This window comes from Exserohilum turcica (assembly GCF_000359705.1).
Source record: "Exserohilum turcica Et28A unplaced genomic scaffold SETTUscaffold_8, whole genome shotgun sequence".
NCBI lineage: Eukaryota > Fungi > Ascomycota > Dothideomycetes > Pleosporales > Pleosporaceae > Exserohilum > Exserohilum turcicum.
In genome coordinates, this window is record NW_007360299.1 from 1,613,841 (window position 1) to 1,631,405 (window position 17,565).

The 17,565-nt window shown below is 52.4% G+C and overlaps 5 protein-coding genes across 5 annotated transcripts; 1 reads left to right on the top strand and 4 right to left on the bottom strand.

Moving 5' to 3' along the window:
* Nucleotides 1–871: 871 nt before the first annotated feature.
* SETTUDRAFT_24058 (uncharacterized protein) lies at nucleotides 872–2,310 on the bottom strand (the record flags this gene model as incomplete). Its single annotated transcript, XM_008032443.1, has 3 exons — nucleotides 872–1,639; nucleotides 1,696–2,177; nucleotides 2,238–2,310. 3 exons carry the CDS (start codon nucleotides 2,308–2,310, stop codon nucleotides 872–874), a joined length of 1,323 nt encoding a protein of 440 aa, XP_008030634.1.
* A 667-nt stretch (nucleotides 2,311–2,977) lies between these two features.
* SETTUDRAFT_35499 (uncharacterized protein) lies at nucleotides 2,978–3,373 on the bottom strand (the record flags this gene model as incomplete). The annotated part of the gene is made up of 1 exon (XM_008032507.1): nucleotides 2,978–3,373. The coding sequence occupies one exon, from the start codon at nucleotides 3,371–3,373 to the stop codon at nucleotides 2,978–2,980; it is 396 nt and encodes a 131-aa protein (XP_008030698.1).
* Nucleotides 3,374–6,842: 3,469 nt separating this feature from the next.
* SETTUDRAFT_174334 (uncharacterized protein) lies at nucleotides 6,843–11,247 on the bottom strand (the record flags this gene model as incomplete). Its single annotated transcript, XM_008032876.1, has 2 exons — nucleotides 10,992–11,247; nucleotides 6,843–10,937 (listed from the first exon to the last, which is right to left on the bottom strand). Exons 1-2 carry the CDS (start codon nucleotides 11,220–11,222, stop codon nucleotides 6,843–6,845), a joined length of 4,326 nt encoding a protein of 1,441 aa, XP_008031067.1. The 5' UTR covers nucleotides 11,223–11,247.
* Nucleotides 11,248–12,691: 1,444 nt separating this feature from the next.
* On the top strand, nucleotides 12,692–13,747 carry SETTUDRAFT_99534 (uncharacterized protein; the record flags this gene model as incomplete). The annotated part of the gene is made up of 2 exons (XM_008032877.1): nucleotides 12,692–12,806; nucleotides 12,861–13,747. The coding sequence occupies 2 exons, from the start codon at nucleotides 12,692–12,694 to the stop codon at nucleotides 13,745–13,747; spliced, it is 1,002 nt and encodes a 333-aa protein (XP_008031068.1).
* Nucleotides 13,748–14,534: 787 nt separating this feature from the next.
* Nucleotides 14,535–16,333, bottom strand: SETTUDRAFT_166058 (uncharacterized protein). Its single transcript, XM_008032878.1, has 3 exons — nucleotides 16,119–16,333; nucleotides 15,117–16,064; nucleotides 14,535–15,050 (listed from the first exon to the last, which is right to left on the bottom strand). The coding sequence occupies exons 2-3, from the start codon at nucleotides 15,985–15,987 to the stop codon at nucleotides 14,779–14,781; spliced, it is 1,143 nt and encodes a 380-aa protein (XP_008031069.1). The 5' UTR covers nucleotides 15,988–16,064; nucleotides 16,119–16,333; the 3' UTR covers nucleotides 14,535–14,778.
* Nucleotides 16,334–17,565: the final 1,232 nt, after the last annotated feature.

Genomic DNA, 17,565 nt, shown 5'->3' on the forward strand with positions numbered 1-17,565 from the left:
TTTTTCAAACTGTGGCGTGCGGGTGGCTGGCTCGAGTACTTTTGTTTGCAGCGCACGTACATTTACGCACGCACATATATATTACGCACGTCCATACGTTAATCTTAGATCTTAATCTTCCTTTTTTTCTTTTTTTTACTTAGCTTAGTTACTTATTTCCACATGTATCGTCTAGGATCTTTTGCATCTCTAGATCTGCGATCGAGATCTATGATCTGTCATCTGTCATCTGTGATCTGTGTCGTGTCGTCACATGTGCGTGTGCACTAAACTATGTAGCTAGCCAGCCTGCTCAGTTGCTACTTAGCGGGTTGTGCAAAAATCGAACTGTGTCTTCAAATTTTTGTTGTTGTTATGAATTTTATTCCTGTCTACGTTCATTTCGGGGTTGTTATTATTATTCTTGTTTACTACTGTTATTTTCTTTTCTGACTAGCTCGTTCGTATCAAGTCAACATTTTGATGCGTATCTGGCATGGGTATCTTCTAGAACGCTAAAGGAAGAGGGAACATGTTTCTCTTTTACTACCGCTTGGTAGCCAGTGCGCTGCGGCACAGGTGTTGTTGTGATTGTTGTTGTGATTGTTGTTGTTGTTGTTGTTGTTGCTGTTTGGGGGCAAAAACAAAAACAGAAAAAAAAGGGAGAAACAAATTGAACGGAAAAGAGAAATGAAAGGGGTGGTAAAGGAAAGTTAAAAAGAGAGAGAAAACAGACAGAAAAGAAAAAAGGAGGTCGGGAGCGAGATGCCAGTGAATAGGGTTCGCGCCAGCGTGTCACTGTAACGCTTGAAGCGCCGGTCTAACGCCTACTTTTTTTTTGTTGGTGTACAATGACCGTTATTTTTTTTTTACATTTCGTATTAGAGAGTCGCTATGTGTTAAGACCATAAGACCCGTTCCACTCTTTTAGTTGTGGTGACTCTGCATCAAAGTCTCTGTCCTCTGCAGTTTCCACTTGTACACTTGTTTCGGTGATGATGTTGATTCCATTTGGTTGTGATGTTTTGATGATCGAGTCTTGTGATCCTGCTCGTGTCGCGCTTTCTTCGTCATAAAGCATGTCGTCGTGTCGTGATCGCGTACCGTAACTGCGTGAGCGGTGGTGGTCGCCCATGCGCGACATCCTTTGGGCACCACCGGTGATTGTAATGGTGTGCGCTCCAGCACCGGAATCTTTGACGTTCATGGTCTGGAGGCCGTAATTCTGGCCATCGCCTGGGCGCGCGGGGTTGGTAAGCGTTCGTGTGATTGATCTGTTATAATAGTGCCCGGTGCCCATATCTCCAGACACCAGCACGCGTCTTGTAAGAGTGTAGAGGAGTGCGTCAATCCAGCCGCACGATGTGAGAAGGCTGCCAGATATAACGAAGAAGATATCTGGAAAGGATTCGTCGTTCATGGCGGTCATGCGCCCTACGGCAATGGGTAGGGTCAGGACCATGTAGACAGCAGGGTACATGACCATGAACTTTGTTGCACGTGAAAGCTTGCTGGTGTCGTTTGCGATGATACTTCGGATGCGACCGCGTAGGTGGAAAAATATGTGCGCGTAGATGATCATGGTTCCAAATTCGACAATGAAAATCCAGAAGTAGTGTAGCCAGAGGCGTTCTCTCTGATACGAGTGCGACACCCAGCACTGCCGCAAGTTAGTTTTGCCCTCGATACGTCGCCAAGACCAGATGCGCAACTTACCCAGCCTGAGGCACGACCAAAGTAGTGGGTGCCATGCATTGCCGGCCCCAGTATCGTGAGCAATAGCGCAAAGGACCAAATGGCCAAAATTGACACAACAAACCACTTGTACGGCATTTTGTATCCCTTGACCACGCCCAACCAAGTATGTATAGCAATCGCTAGGACGAAGAAGCCGCTGGAAACATCGCCAATCTGCAGGAACCAGGCTTGCGCAAAGCACGCTTCGGTAGACGGCACAATCTTGTCGATACGGAGCCAGTGGAAGGATATCGAGAAGGCGATGGATTGTTGGAGATCGGCCAGCAGCAGGTTGTAGATGAGAATGACATATTGATTGTAGCCGACGTATTGCTTGTAATGTTTCCTCCAGGATATCATGCGTTGCATGATGAATACAAGTAGCGTAGTTACTGATACCATGCTCATCAAGGCGAATACGCCCAGCGGAATCAAGCCAGCCTTGTAGACGGATGAGATCTCTACACGTGAGAGCACAAGGTTAGTGAGACTCGTGCGGTTTGCGCGTGGGCGTTACGTACCCGTACTATCGGGCGGTGTGGGGGAGCGCTTCTCAGACATTTCCAATCCCAGCATGGCGAGTGGGTTGGCCATGATGTACGGTGTTTTGCACGTTCGGCACGAAGCGGGTCGGGGTCAGGCGGGGCGGTGCTTGTACGTTCTCCTCATACAAACACCATGGCTGGTGAGGCGACAACCCGTGACTGTTGTGGTGAAGGGGCCCGTGTCGATGTCGTGAATATCCAGTGAAGAGGGCCGCTGTTGGGGTGATGGCCAGATTCCCGTGCGTATGGAGGTGAAGGGGTACTCTGCGAGGTGTCGCGGGGTGTGTGCAGCGCTGCTATGGGCACAAAGGAGATGCTGCAGCAAAAGGAAGGCGGGCATGGCGTGAAGCAGCGAGCCAGAGCCCGGCGGTCTGAGAGGTGGCGGGACGTTGGTGATCTTGTCTTGATGCAGTTCCACACGACACGCCATAGGGAGCGAGCAGCAGTGCGCCACCACGTGGAGCACAGCCCTGACACGACCCGGGCATGCTCTTGCAAGTCGTCTGTGCAGACGCCCTAGGCGTCACAACACTGCTGGAGCCACAAAGCGGTGCCATCCGGCGGGTGGGCGTATCCAGGTGCGTCGGCGAATCTGGCGTGATTTGTTCTTTGAGCGTCGGCGTCCTTGTAGACAAGGCGGCTGGGGCTGTGCCGCAGCCTGTACCTCCGGGCCGGCGGCGTCTGCGAGTCCATTTCTGCGACGACCGCGCCGCGCGCTATCGACGTCGTCTCTTTGTGCTCGTGCCGTGTGCATTTTGTGGGGGAGTTGGTGGTAGCTTGGCGACTGTGGAGGATGTGACGCTACGCATAAAGGCGCTAGCCCGTTCGGCGCTAGCGCGCCTGGCGTAAGGGGGAGTTGGCTGCTGGAAACCGAATTGTCCACCACTCGAGCACGCGTCCGGTCCAACAACCGGCTTTTCCACCACCAGCCCCAAGCAGCCACCCATTGACTGGTGGACATCCAGCCCTGTTGCTGCCCCGCCCTCCATGGCCATGCGAGCCGCGTCTACATGTGCGTTGCGTTGACAGCCGGCTTGGAGCACCGAGACGGGTGCCCTACCTCCACCACGCATCATGGACACTGCATAACAAAATATCCCCATCCGCGCCATTCCGAAAACCAGGCTACCACACCGCGCCAAACACCCTCACAGCGCTCTGGTGCGAGGTCGCGTCTAACTCTTCTACGCAAATCAAACTTCAGCCACAAACTGTAACCACCGCCACGCACAACAACGGACTCGGCACAGGCTGCCAAACGGTCGACTTGCCTGTCTTGGAAGCCTCGACAAGCTTTTTTGTTGACGCTACAGGGCTTCCAGCAGAGCTTCCTCAGCCCCTGAATGCATGCACTTGCAGTTGCTCGTTCACCTGCTCCATCACATGCAGTTGTTTTACAGTAGGCTTGGAACGGCGCGTTCCCGCGGAGAACCTGACTGTGTACGGCAAGGCCGCCGCGGTAATACGTGTACTTGTAGACGCGCTGCCATCGTACCATGTCTCCGCATTCCTGCGCACTTGTCGAGCCGTTCAAGCAACCCAATCGACAGGGGTCGGCACAGGGGCCGCCCGGCATCTTCATCACAAAGTCAGCTGGAGCAACGCCGTGTAGACTACACTCTAGGCTTGGCTTCTTCCCTCCCAACGAGCTATGCTTGTTGTAGCCATGGCTACGCGCAGTGTCCTAATATACATCCCGTGGCTGATCTAGAACAGTCGTATATCGATCATAGTTAATAAAAATCGAGACACAGATCTAGAACATGTTTAGACAGGACGGTAAGTTAATATAAAAAGGGCCGAGCTCCTCGGTCGCGGCGAACATGAACCCCGAGCTCCCTTGCGATCCTCCAATTCTCTCACGATCCTTCCAATCTCATGCTGCCATGCCCGGTGAGATGTTCGGTACATCAGTGTAAGAGAATACGCCATAGTAGTCAGCAGAAGATATAGTGCTCTGCAGACGGCGTCGTATTCTCAGGCGGCATAGAGTTCAGCAGACGGCATATATATTAGTGACAGCTGTATGGCCAGGTGGCAGATACTGAGCATAACAGAAAGATAGATTGGGACTGGTATACTCTTTCTCGTCTCTGTTCTGTGCCTCGATTGAATTCAACTAGTTAAAATCTTCTCCATTCACAGTATTCAGCACACAACACAGTATGAAGACTGGGGTTGCCGTGCTATAGGACATAGTACTTCCAGTATACATCTATTCCGAACAGGATAATGGATCTTGAAACCTAATTTTTAGAAGTGACGCCAACATGTAACAGCCCCCAGCATTAGTAGCTTACGGGACCTGGTGTCGATGATAACGCATAAAGGGTACAGTACTAAAAAAAAGTACGTTATGCGGCAATTCTTCCAAACTACCCCGCCATCACGTGTCTAGGCGTCGACGTGTGATCAAGTAGCCTAATACTAACATGCAAGTAGAGCGTCATCGTCTACAATCGCTGTCAATAGCACACAGCTCACTATCAATAGCAAATGCTCACCATTCGTGCTATAGCTTGTATATCAGATGATGACGCCATTCACACTCTACACCAGCATTCAAGGTATCCTTACGTCCAACTATCACCTGTTCACCGGACCACTCCCGCAACACCTTTCCTTCCCTTATCTCCACACCACACTAATCCTGAAACAGTACCATCTCTCCCCAAGCCTCCACCTGGTCTCTCGTCTGTGGAAGAAGAACAAAAAATCAACGCTTGAGTCTGACACCCCGCATACCTACGTACATGGGGAGAGCCTTTTTTTAATACTACATAAAAAGACGCACGTCATTTAAATCACTAGCAATAGGCAAAATACCGAGTGAGCTACTAACACAATCTCAACTAACCTTTGTACGCTCACTACCGGTTTCTTGCGAAGCAGAGGAACCAGGGATTTTTCCGTGGCTATCGCGGCAGTGGTGAGGGTGTGGGTGGCCTAGATGGATAGAGCAGGAAAAAACATGAAGGTACACGCGTCTTCACGCCTAAGTATTACACGCAGCAACGTCATATCTAAGCGTGCTTGTTTGGCAGTTGGAAAGATGTGTATGAACAGTGCTTATGTATACACATGCTGATTTCTAAGCTGCGCCAATCTAGAGTAGTAGTGTGAAAACCGCAGAAGATATCTTTTCAAAGGACAAATGCGGCTGGTTTCTTGCGTGTAAAACTCGGCGGTGCAAAAGGATGTAGTAGATACATATATCTTGACTAGTGAACTGGACATCGCCATGTCCCAGTTCTCCAGCCAAATCACTCTCGATATCTTGGTATAATACGACTCACACGTCTGACAATAAGTCCGAGTATATATATATCAGATACCTAGCGCAGGTCCACATCCGAATAGCTATCGTTGCCACCAATGTACCAACGATCACAGCCTCATATACCCACCGATCCCGAGTCTTAGCCTGTTCCCTAGATTTCATGTTATGACGCCCCATCGCTGGCACAATATGCATCTAGATATAAACGACGCCACTACATGAACTGCTAGTTGCAACAAGGCATGCATACGCCATAAAATCCAGAACGCACAGAGTACCTACCAAAAAAAACGCCTATTTTGCTTCCTCAAACAAAAACTTCCTCTTCCTCATCGTCCCTATCTTTTTCGGCTTCTCTCCCTGTCCATCGCCCCCCCTTCCCCCCCTTTCACCGTCATCCACAAAACCCCCCCCCCACGCCTACATCCACACATCTCCTCGCAGACTACTCAGCCACCTATCTACTCAACCACATACCCATCCATCCTCATTCCACGCTCAGCAAGCCAGAAATATCACTACATTACCAGCCCCCCCCTATTCACTCCCCCTAACAGACCCGCAAGCGTACCATCCTTTCCCCACCTGACCTTGACATGGCAACGCACATACAATATGCAAGATAATAGAAGAAAATAGTGCGATAGCATACATATACCTAAGCCGCAATAAGCAGGTGTAATTGTACTTTACACTCGCATGTTTTGTCTAGAGAGATCGCGTTTAGCAAGCCCGATTATTTATTGGGAAAATGTATTTGTCTTGGTGATTGAAGAGAGTGGCGCGTGTGATTGAGTGGTGTTGCTGTGTGGAAGGTGATTGTGATGGGGTCTGGTTCGGCGGGGATGGGATGAGTGTTGTGTTGCAGGATTGAAAGCTTGTAGCTATTAGTGTACCTGCTTTGGCAATGTGTAAGATACATGAGGCGATTACGTTTGTGTTGTACTGGTGTTGTGTAGGGTTGAGTTGAAGTAGAGTTATACTGATGTCCAGAATACGTGTGGAGGATCAGCACAGACATTGGAGTTCAGAATGTAGATATACGTGAGTGAAGAGACTGTTATAGCGATATATCCGTGTACCAAAGAATACAATCAACATTACGAATATCTAAAAACAACAAAATGCTTAAAATCTATGGGTATTCAACATGCAATACAGCACTCTACCATCGCATAACAAAAAGCACTCATTAGTAATTACAAAAGAAACAGTATTCCACCATATGTACATCGCATCCAGCAGGTCTGGTCTCCAACAGTATACATACATTACATGACAAACGTCTACTACAAATCGGCTCACCCAGCAATCTCCTTTTCCAAAAACCCATTTAGTCTTCCGCTTTCCAAGTGCGATCGCACGTCACGGAGGCGGCCGCCCTCGCCTACCTCGGCGAAACAGTCAAAGTCGCGGATACCTTCCATGCGGTGCGCGACAACGACAACAGTCATGTCGTGGCCAAAGACCTCGTCTCGAAGGACTTGTTGGACAATCTTGTCGGTTTCGAAATCGAGACTCGCAGTTGCCTCGTCCATGACGAGGAGTTTTCGGCCGGCGCCGCCGTGTTGGTGGCGGAGGATGATTCGGGCGAGACACAAGAGTTGTTTCTGGCCGATGGAGAAGGTCGCTGCAGAAGTGCTGGTGTCGAGGCCGTTGGGGAGATTGGATATCAGTGCTGACATTTTGAGTTTGGCAAGGATGGCGAAGATGTCTTCGTCGGATATGCTGGCGAGGGCAAAGGGGTTGAGATTTTGCCTTATTGTGCAGTCTGGCAGGAGGAAAGGCGCCTGGGGGAGTGTGAGGAGGCGCTCGCGCAGCGCTTGGCGGGGGATCATGTCGAGTGGGATGCCGTCTATGGCAATGGTACCACTGGTTTGGGGGACGAGGTTGAGTAGTGAGGAGAGAATGGTGGATTTTCCCGAGCCGGAGGCGCCGACAAAGGCTGTTTTGTAGCCGGGCAGGACTTCCAGCGAGAGATTCGAGATGGTCGGGCGGTCTTTCCAGGCTGCAGTGACGTTGGAGAAGCTAATATGGCCTTGAGAGGGCCAGTCGGGCGGGGGTTCAGCAATTTCCGTAGATTGGTGTTCGGAAGAGGTTGTGAGGGCAAAGGTCCGAATGCGAGACACTGCCCCAATGCACATTTCGAGTTTTGTCCAATTCTCGAGAAGGGCTTTGGTGCTGATGCTAAAGTTGATGATACTAACGAGAGCAGTTCCAATCAGGCCTGGGGCAATGTGGCCTTTGGTTTCGACAGCAATGGCTATGAAGACAATGGCAATTCCTGCGACGACCGAGTCGAGAACAAGATTGAGCCAGCGTTGGACACAGAAGAGAAGATAAAAAGGCTTTTGTGAGAAGTCGAGTCTCTTCAAGAATCGGCTTTCATAACCTTCCTGCGCATTGTACGCTCTGATAGCGGCCAGTCCAGAGAGTGTCTCGAGGAAGTGAGAGAAGAGTGGGCCTTTTGCTTCAATGTCAAGGAGACGAAGCTGCCGACCAGTACGGAGATAGAATTTCTGCAGGAGGAAGAAGACAGCAAGTACTGCTGGCATGGTGGCAGCGATATAGCCAGATGAGACGGCAATGACAACGAGATTGCCCAACGTCGAGATCAGTTCGATCGAAGTATTGAAGAGAGCCAGAGGTAGCTCCATGTCAATGAGTTGGAGGTCTTGGCTGAAACGATTGAGGAGGTGAGCAGCGTTGTCGCCTGCAAAGAGAGAGAGTGGTGCATCAAGAGTGGTGCGCAAAAGTACATCATGAAAGTTCGATGAAGCACGCGGCATCATGTTGATGATGAGCACTAGGCATGCTGCTGCTAGGCCAGCAATGGCGATGCATGAGAGGCCAAAGTATGTTCCGAGATATAAGCCCAGTCTACCGTGTGGATGATGCACGTTGTGCGCTGACCACCACCCGACAATGTATTGCGGGAAGATGAGGGCGAACACGAATATGCCTCCAAAGAAGAAGAACAGAGCGAGATTGACTAGACCAACTTTTTGTGCGTAGTACTTGTAGACGGTGAAATCTCCGGTGCGCCGTTGCTGCCCCACAACTTGCGTCGCTGTTTGAGTTTCCATAGGAGCGCTGAGCGTGATGGCCTTGTAATCGTTGTGCTCGACATCCTTCTCTCCAGCCTGAACGTATGCTGAGATTGAAGATCCCAGCTTTGAATAAGGGCCTTGTTCAGCAATCGTGCCGTCAGCGGCCAAGACAATGATGTGATCCGCTGAAGACAGACGATGCAGAGCATTGGTGGCAAAGATGACTGTCTGGCCGCTGTTCCGCAGTAGGCCATCAGGTCCAAATAGGCGAGTGAAAATGATCTCTTCTGTAGTGGCATCAAGCCCGCTCATAACGTCATCCAAGATGATAACGGGCTGCCTGGAGTACACAGCTCGAGCAAGACCAACACGGGCTTGCTGGCCACCGCTGAGGTTTGAGCCGCCATCATCCACAATCTCATAGTCTCCGTTAGGTAGGCGGGCGATGTCGTCACGAAGAGCGCATGCGTCGAGAACCGTGCCATACCAGCGCTGGTCCAATATGCTCGTGGCGACAATGTTGTTGCGGATAGTATCATTGATAAGCCAAGGAGTTTGGCCTGCAAATGCGGCGTTGTTGAGAGTCGTTGGGAGATGTCCTTCATTGAAAGTGGTTTCTCCAAGCATCGCATGAAGCAGTGTCGACTTGCCGCAGCCTACCGGGCCGACGATGAAGGTCAAAGAGCCTCGTGTGATAGAAAATGTCGCGTCTTGGATAATGTATCCTTGCTCTTCACTCCAGCCAGCGGAGACATGTGTGGCGGTGATGGCACCTTTTCTCTCAGATATAGGTGGCCAGATGCCCTTCAAGTTGACTGACAACGTCGTCGTACTCAGCGGAGACAGTGGCCGGCGATGGCTGTCGAGAGCCAAATACTCTCCTATCCGCTGAATCGCCCCGATTGCTGCGACAAGACCAGCGATGGCGTCCAGGATCATAGCCATGGGAGTTCGCAGCAGCGAGAAAATGGAAAGTGCCGTGAAGCCAATTTCACTTGTGACAGGCGTGGTGTTGTTTCGCTTTGCCAAGAGAGAAAATATGCCAAACGAGAAGATTGGTCCCATGGCTGCAGTGGTATACGACAGACAGACGATGAGGGCCAAGGCGTTCTTGAACTTACGAGATGCTTTGATCTCTTCGTGGCGGAGTTCTTGCAGCTTCTTCTCCATGACGACTTGTAGCCCACCCATTCTGACTTCTTTGATGGCTGCGAGTGTGTCGGAGGTTGCTTTGATGCGTCTCTCAATTCCTTCAATCCAGAGACGCTGGCGCTGTCCCATGCTTGCAGCGACTCGCAGACCGACTGCGCTGCAAAGCAGGAAGAGGACACCAGGTGCAGCGGACGCAGGCCCAAGCTGTCGTTGCAGGAGGAAGATGCCCAGACCAATGTCAATGCAGCTGGCCCAACATTCATGCATAAAACGTAGCCCGCTGGCAGTCCGTTCAATATCAGCGCTCATCAAAGTGACGGCGGAACCCTTTTGTGCGGTCGGGACAGAGACGGTCAGAGTCTTGGTGTAGATGAGATAGATCAAGGTACCCCGTAGCTTGGTGATGACGCGATATGTTTTGTGCTGAGCGTTCGCATTAGCGATGGCTATGCCGATGTAGATGAAGGCGGTAGCGCCAATAAGGCCGTATGCCAGTTGCTTCTCCACCCGAGTATCAGGAGCAGCAGTAGCATAAGAAACAACTTGGGTAAGCAGGAACGGCTGTGCAAAGGTAAAGCCAGATAGTGCCAAACGAGGTAGCACGCCTTCAAGGATGAAATTCCTGTGCGAGCTGAAGAGAAGCCTGAGGAGAGTGCCAGGTGTGCGTCGAGGCAAGGTCGTCCACTGCGACCACACTTTTTCGAAGAAGTCCTGTGAGCGCAAGCCAGTGTCAATGGCTGGGAGACGCGGAACGTCGAGGATGGTCTTGAAGCCCAGCCAGAAGAGCGGGTTCAGCCACCAGAAAAGGCCTCTAGTATAGATATTGGCTCTTGTCTCACGCGGAAGTCTATGGTCGGTGGTGGCTGCATTGGAACAGATGTTAATAGCCAGGAAGAGGACCAGATGTACACCGACACCGACAGAGAAGGTGATGGCAAACGGCCGGTTGTCCTGGATGACCCAAAGCGTGCGGGTGCGGACAACGTCAAACAAGAGTATAAGTCCGAGATACAGAGAGAGGAGCGAAGCCGGGCGAGGACTTCGGTAATGCTCCAGATGTGTCAGGATCGGCAGACATATTGCTACGAACACGCAGAGGACAGCGGCGGGGATGGAAAAGGAGGTCCGCGGGGCCACAAGACAGAGGACGAGGAGCTTGATGGCGTTGATGAAGATCAAGGCGATGTGTGCTGTCTGTAGCAAAGGTCAGTGAGCAGGGATCCATGGTGGAGTGAGCGAGGAACTGACCTGCTTGACCCAGTACTGGTCCAGTCTCTTGCTGGTAGATGGACATGGTCCTCTGCTCAGAAGCTGAAACGCCCTTGATACCAGCAGAATGGTGAGTAGGGCATTTGGGACCAGGGACAGGAAAATCTCCTCAAACAACAGCGTAAAGTCGAAACCGTTGTAGCAGGCGGGCACCGCTGCAACGACCGGGCCAAAGGCAGCCTCGTCGCGAACCAGACATGAGAGGGGCATGGTTGCTGCAGTGACTGCTGGGAGCGGGTGCTGGTCGACTCCCTGTGACTTGCTTCTGCTGCTTCATATTACGTCGTACGTGATGCCCCCACCACAGCATCTGGCTGCATGGAGGGCTCCCTCGTGGCCTGCCGTATCCAGGCGGCGGCCTTGCTGGCGCTAGCCGGAGCCCATGGCACGCAATTAGCAATGGGCATACAGTCAGCGGGGGGCATCCTGTTCTGGAACCTGTGCCCTGCGGTGCTGGCCATGTGGTGGTGGGACTTGTCAGGAGGAGGCACAGCATGCGGCAAGGAATGCTGACAGAGCGTTAGGCGCCCAGCGCTAGGGATGGGGCAGCCGGGCTAAGCCTCGCGTGTTGCAAGTTGGCTGGGAGAAGCGCTGGGAGGATGGCGAACCTGGTGTAGTGCCGGCTATTATTATGCAGCTTCATCAAGGGGTGATGGAGTGATGGACGAGCCTTACCACCAAGACAACCACGCCACGCCCAGCCAATCAGCACGCGGGCTAGGCTGCGCTGGGACTAGCGCATACCGCCCGCCGCTCGACGCCATGCCGCCGCCGCTGGTCGACAGCGTCGCGCGCCGTTTTCTGCTGTGGATGAGCCTCCAGCCGACTCTATCTATGGCATGGGAAAGCCGCCGGCTTACTGCCCGCCGAACAGGTGCCCGTCTTCTGCAGGCCTGGTTCAGGCAAAGGGCGGCCTGCCCGCCCTGCAAGCCACTTCCGCCCCAGCACTATACACAATGCATGTATCATGGCCCCGATTGGGGAACACGACTGCGCCTTCCTAGGCACACGGCACAGGCGCCTACGTTTCCAGTGTGTTTGTCCTCTGCCACTCAGCCTCAGTGTCCACGACAACCACACCAGCGCCGCCCTCGCTCGCATCCATAACAAGACCCCTTCGCCTCGCCGAGGAACATCGCATCCCACATCAGCTCGCCACCAACTCCGCACTCCGCACTCCACACTCCACACACGCTCGTGTCGCTCATGCGATGAGACTCTCCTTTGCGCTCCTCAGCACCTTGCTGCTGCCCCTTCTCTCTGCCGCTTCACCCACTCCCACTCCCACTCCCGCCCCCTCTCTGGCACTTGCTGCTCGACATGGCCTCGCCTCGCCGCCTGAAGCCACTATTGCGCCTGCTCGCCGCGATGATCCATACGCTCCAAGCATCAAGCCCTTCTCACTGGACCTCCCTTCGATTGCAAAGCCGTCAATTGCAAAGCCCTCCATCCCATCTCTCTCGCTCGACCTCCCAGTCCAGACGTGCACGCCGGGCTTCCCCTCATACGTCACCCCTGGCGTCGATGGCTACGTTCCAGCGACGGCATGCAATGCGCTGTGGGTATACTTCCCCAGCTTCGCCGCAGCAGTGGCCTTTTCCGTTTTGTTTGGAATCATCACCTTCGCGCACCTGTGTCAGGCGGTCATGTATCGCAATGGTTTCTGCTGGGTCATCATAATGGCTGGTCTCTGGGAGACTTTTGCCTATGCTTTCCGCGCTCTTGGCTCCAAGGATCAACAGTCTGCTGGAATTGCACTTGTTGCTCAGATCTTGGTCTTGGTAGCGCCCATCTGTAAGTACAAACTGAAAGACGACCATACCTTCTCGTTCTAACATCCTTCCCCAGGGGTCAATGCCTTTGCATACATGGTCTTTGCTCGCATCGTCCACTTCTACTCGCCCACCCGCAAGGTCTGGGTCCTGTCGCCTTCTATTCTGGCTCTCATCTTCGTCTCCCTGGACATTCTCTCCTTTGTCATTCAGCTCGTCGGTGGCGGAATGGCTGGTCCAGGCGCAAGTCCCGAGTCTCAGAAAAAGGGCTTGAACATTTACATGGGTGGTATTGGCATGCAGGAGGGCTTCATTATTCTGTTCTTGGGCTTGGTCATCAAGTTTCATCGCGACCAGCTTCAGGCAGAAAGAGCCGGACGTCTGAATGCCGACAAGGCAGGCGGCTGGAAATGGTTGATCTGGGCCCTCTACGCATGCTTGCTGGCCATCACCATTCGCATCGTCTACCGCCTCGCTGAGTTCTCCGGTGGCCTGGGCGCAAGCAACCCTCTGCCAAGTAATGAGCCCGTCCTGTACGTCTTGGAGTCGACTCCAATGTGGCTGGCCATTCTTGTGTGGAACATTGTTCATCCTGGTCGCTTCATTCAAGGTCCAGATGCCAAGATGCCGCGCTCGTGGCTGTCGCGCCATCTCTGCTGCTGCTGCCACAGACGTCGCTGTGATGACTGCCATGGCAAGCTCGGACATGCTGGACCTCACCACCACAGCTTGTCGGGCAACTCTGAAGTGGAGGAAAACCGAGAGATGAACCCCGTCTCGAAGAAACAAAGAGGTCGTGTTTCTGTCACCGCGGCCAACCCTTTTCTGGACGCACAGTCTCGCGACTCTTCTCCCACCGGTGACGCCAGAGAGCAGCTCCGACTTCGCCCGCCACCAGCTGCCGACAATCATCGCGAAGTCAGCCCCGAGCCGCATGCATACACTGCATACCGTCCTCGCTAGTATATGAGCTAAGCAGAAGGAACCCAATCCGCTTAACTCCCTCCATTGACAACAAGTCAAACAAAAACAGGCAGTGTGCCTGAGAGATAGATCGCCAAAAAGACATGTGCAAGACCAGCTGGGTCAGACACATCGAATGACAAGATAAAACCTTATACCAAAAGCACAAGCAAGCGAAAAGTACGCCGTGCATCGAATAAAATAAACTGCTTTGTAAAGTTACCAAAACTTCCAACCCTCACTCTTGCTACAGATCTTCTTCCACTTCAATCTTAGACTAAGATCCTTGACTATCTCGAAGGTGCATCATCGATCGAAGATCATGCCCATAAAAAACTTAGGCTGATCAATGGGTACGGGTACCGGACTGGGTAGGGATCGACAGGAACTGAGTAGGCTATGTAGGGGTTACCAAACCTTGGGTAGTGTTGTGTAGAGGTTACGTCGCATGGACCAAGTACTGTAATTTGGTAAGAGTGGTAGGAGCTTGGGTATAGGTTGGGTAGAGTACATCACCTCGGTATACTCATGAAACGTCGAACTCGACCTCTACCGATACATCTCGCGAGACTCGCAGAGTCGCACGTAGAGCCTGTTGCCTCATGCATGCCAAAATCACTCTAAAAACTGCCAGTGTCAACCTTTTGCGTATATCTTGACGTAGTGAAAGACACAATGTTTTGGAACTTTAGCTCTGGCAGTTCACAATGAGGATTTCATGTTGAAAGAAAAGGATTTTGCAGTGCTATAGTTCAGTGTCACAGATGGGTAATTTGGTGTACAAGGACTAGTATTTCTCATTCACCTGTCTCTGCAGGAATTGACCTCAGGGTTTAATGCCAAGAAATGGATAGAGATGGTTAGGTCTTACGTACTTAAATCTGGCGCTCTGCTCGAGCCCGCGCCACCTGCCATTCTCCCGCTGGCGGGGTGGCTTCGGGTTCCGTGGGCGGCGGGGTGGCTGCCATTGGCGGGTGGCGCGAGCAGCCAAGACTTGGCAATCCTACTCATCTCAACCGAACACCACCATTTTATGGAGCCTCAGCCACAACCGGTAGCTCCTCCACCTGGACCTCAACCCCATCCTTGGCAGTGACGATGTCCCCACTCACCTTGACCTCAATCTCATCTGGGAACGTCACCTCATACCGCCATCCAAACCTATCCTCGCCAGTTCCCCTGATAGAATCTCCAATAACCTCATTCAGTTTCTTGGCAGCAGGACCGGCCTCTCCATTCTCACAGTAGACGAACTTCTCGCCCGTTTCTTCGTTTGTGATGCTTGAGATGGGCAGCACAGAGACTAGGCAACATCAGCATCAGGCGAGATGATATAAAAAAGAATGAAAGGAGAAGAAGAGTAACATACCTGCAGTACCAACAGCAATAACCTCTTTGAAGCTCGCGAGCTCCTCAATAGGTACCCGGCGCCGCTCGACCTTCCACCCCAAAACCTCTGCGGCAAGGGTCTGCAGTGTGTCGCTCGTCACGCTATCAATGACCTGCTTGCTATCCGGAATCACGACGGTGCCATCGTGGGTGATACCAACGAAGCCTGACGAGCCGAACTCTTCTATCTCAGTACGGGTGCGCGCATCGACGAAGAGCTGCATGGGGAAGCCGCGCTTCATGGCTGCCTGTGCAGGCAGGATTCCCGACGCATAGTTGCCCCCGATTTTGGCGTGCCCAGTGCCGAGCGGCGCCGCGCGGTCGTATGTCGTTGATATGCACGCTGGAATGGGGCGCACGCCCAGATATGTCGACGCGGCGTGGGCGTATACTGCCAATTTGACGGTTGTAGGGACGGGTGTGAGCGTGAGATGAGGCGAGGTAGGAATCAGGACAGGCCTGATGTAGAGGATTGCGGATGAGGTTGCTGGGCCCAGGAGGTGGGCGTTGGAGCGGATGAGGAGGTTGAGAGCTGCGAAGAAGGTCTCAGGAGGGGGAGTGGGCAGCCCGATTGTGGCAGCCGAGTGTGTGAGGCGCCGGTAATGGAAGTCGGGGCGGAAGATGGTTATGGTGTCGTTGTCGTGCCGAGTTGCTTTGAGACCCTCGAAAGCTTGCATGCCATAGTTGAGGGCAGGCGAGAGGCCGTGGATCTGGAGGTATGGAGAGGCGTGTAGAGTCGGAGACGTCCATTGCTCCGTAGCAAGGGAGAAGGACGTCTCGACATGGGAGGGGATAGGGTTGGAGGGAGTATCCTCTGTGGGGACATTGAGGGTGAGGGTAGACCACTCCATGGTTGTGAGGGGAGCGGGAGGTGCCATGACTCTGTCTGCGTGGGTATACTCAAAATCGCAGTGATTTCTTGGAAAAAGTGAGTGAGCTGTTTGAAGGAGAGAAAAGACTTGATTGTTGATTTCGTTGCTAGGAAACAGATCACTTCTCAACCACCACGAGGGTCTCGCGTTTTCTTTTTACGGGCTAGACCACCACGTGCTGATGCAGGCTGTACAGTAGCAGCCTCGCCCGTCTCCTTCGGATTCCATAATCAGGCCATGCAGGATTTGGGCCCCCATCATCGTGTCCGTCTTACTTTTAGGCCTGTCTTCTCCCGCCGAACCCTGAAAGCAAGTCAGTCACTATCCGCCATCCTCATCCGCACAAGACAGTGGCGTTCCGAGACGCTTAGTCATTTCCGACAGCCCTTCTGTCAGTGTGTTGGCGGCCAAATGTTTCGTCTGCATCTGCAACGTCGGCCACCATTCACTACTTTTGTCCTGGCGCGCACATGTCTTGGGCCGTCTTGAGCGTCAAGCTAGCAGCGCTATTCTAGGGCGCGCGCAGCACCACCAATCCTCCACGCCCTATTAATCTATTTCCAAGTTTCTGCCTCGCTTTCCCTTTTTTTTTCCTTCCTAGAATAGCAGGCTGCCTGAACGGCTGAGCAGCAAGAGAGACAGAAAATTTTCCCGTTGGTTGGCCAGGAAATTTCACGTCATTTGTGGCTGATGTAAGGGACGCATGGCCTCTCGGTCTTGCATTGCATCGACCACGTTCCCCCGACGTACAGTAAACACCACACAGCCTTGGTTAGCCAATGTAACACAGGGGGGCTGCAAGTCATGTAGGGCCTCCACGGAGCAAAATAATCCATGTGGCGTAGCCAGGGAAAAAAAATTAAAATAACAACAGGTATGACTGCAGTACCGCAGTTTAGCACAAGTAATCAGTAAAAGATGACGGTTAGCCGTGGCGCACGCACATGTTGCATAAGACATAGACGATGGAAGAAGGGGGGGGGGGGGCGCAAGCGGAGGCGGAGACAGCAGCGGGGCCATCCGACGCCTCTTTTTCTTGTCCTCGCATTCGAAAGCTGAAAGCGAAACGAACAGGGTGGAAGAAGAGAGGAACGCCTAACGCCCGCCTTATTCATCCAACAGCATGCACATGCAAGAGTTGTAGGGGGGGGGGCCACCAGGGCGCAATCCTCGGAACCTCAATACCGATTGGCTGTGGAAAAATACCCGTCCTCTCCCCCCCATGCATGTTGCATGTTGCTTGCATACAAGCCCTAATCCACGTTGCCGGGGAGTAAAAAGAAACAAAAAAAAGGATAAAATACACTAAGTAACTCGCTTGCTTACTAACAGGTATTAGCCTCCGCGCAAGCGCCGGCGCTTAGAACGCTGACATGCATGACATAAGTACGTAAGTAAGTATACACCCAAGTAAGTAAGTAACCCAGGGGTGTGTGTGGTGGTCTATTATTATTGTTCCATTAGAGTCTAGTGAGCTCGAGGCTATGTAAGACTTTGGCCGAGGCCGTTCTAACTAGATTTATTTACAAATACGAGTTTGTGCTTGAAGTGTGTCTG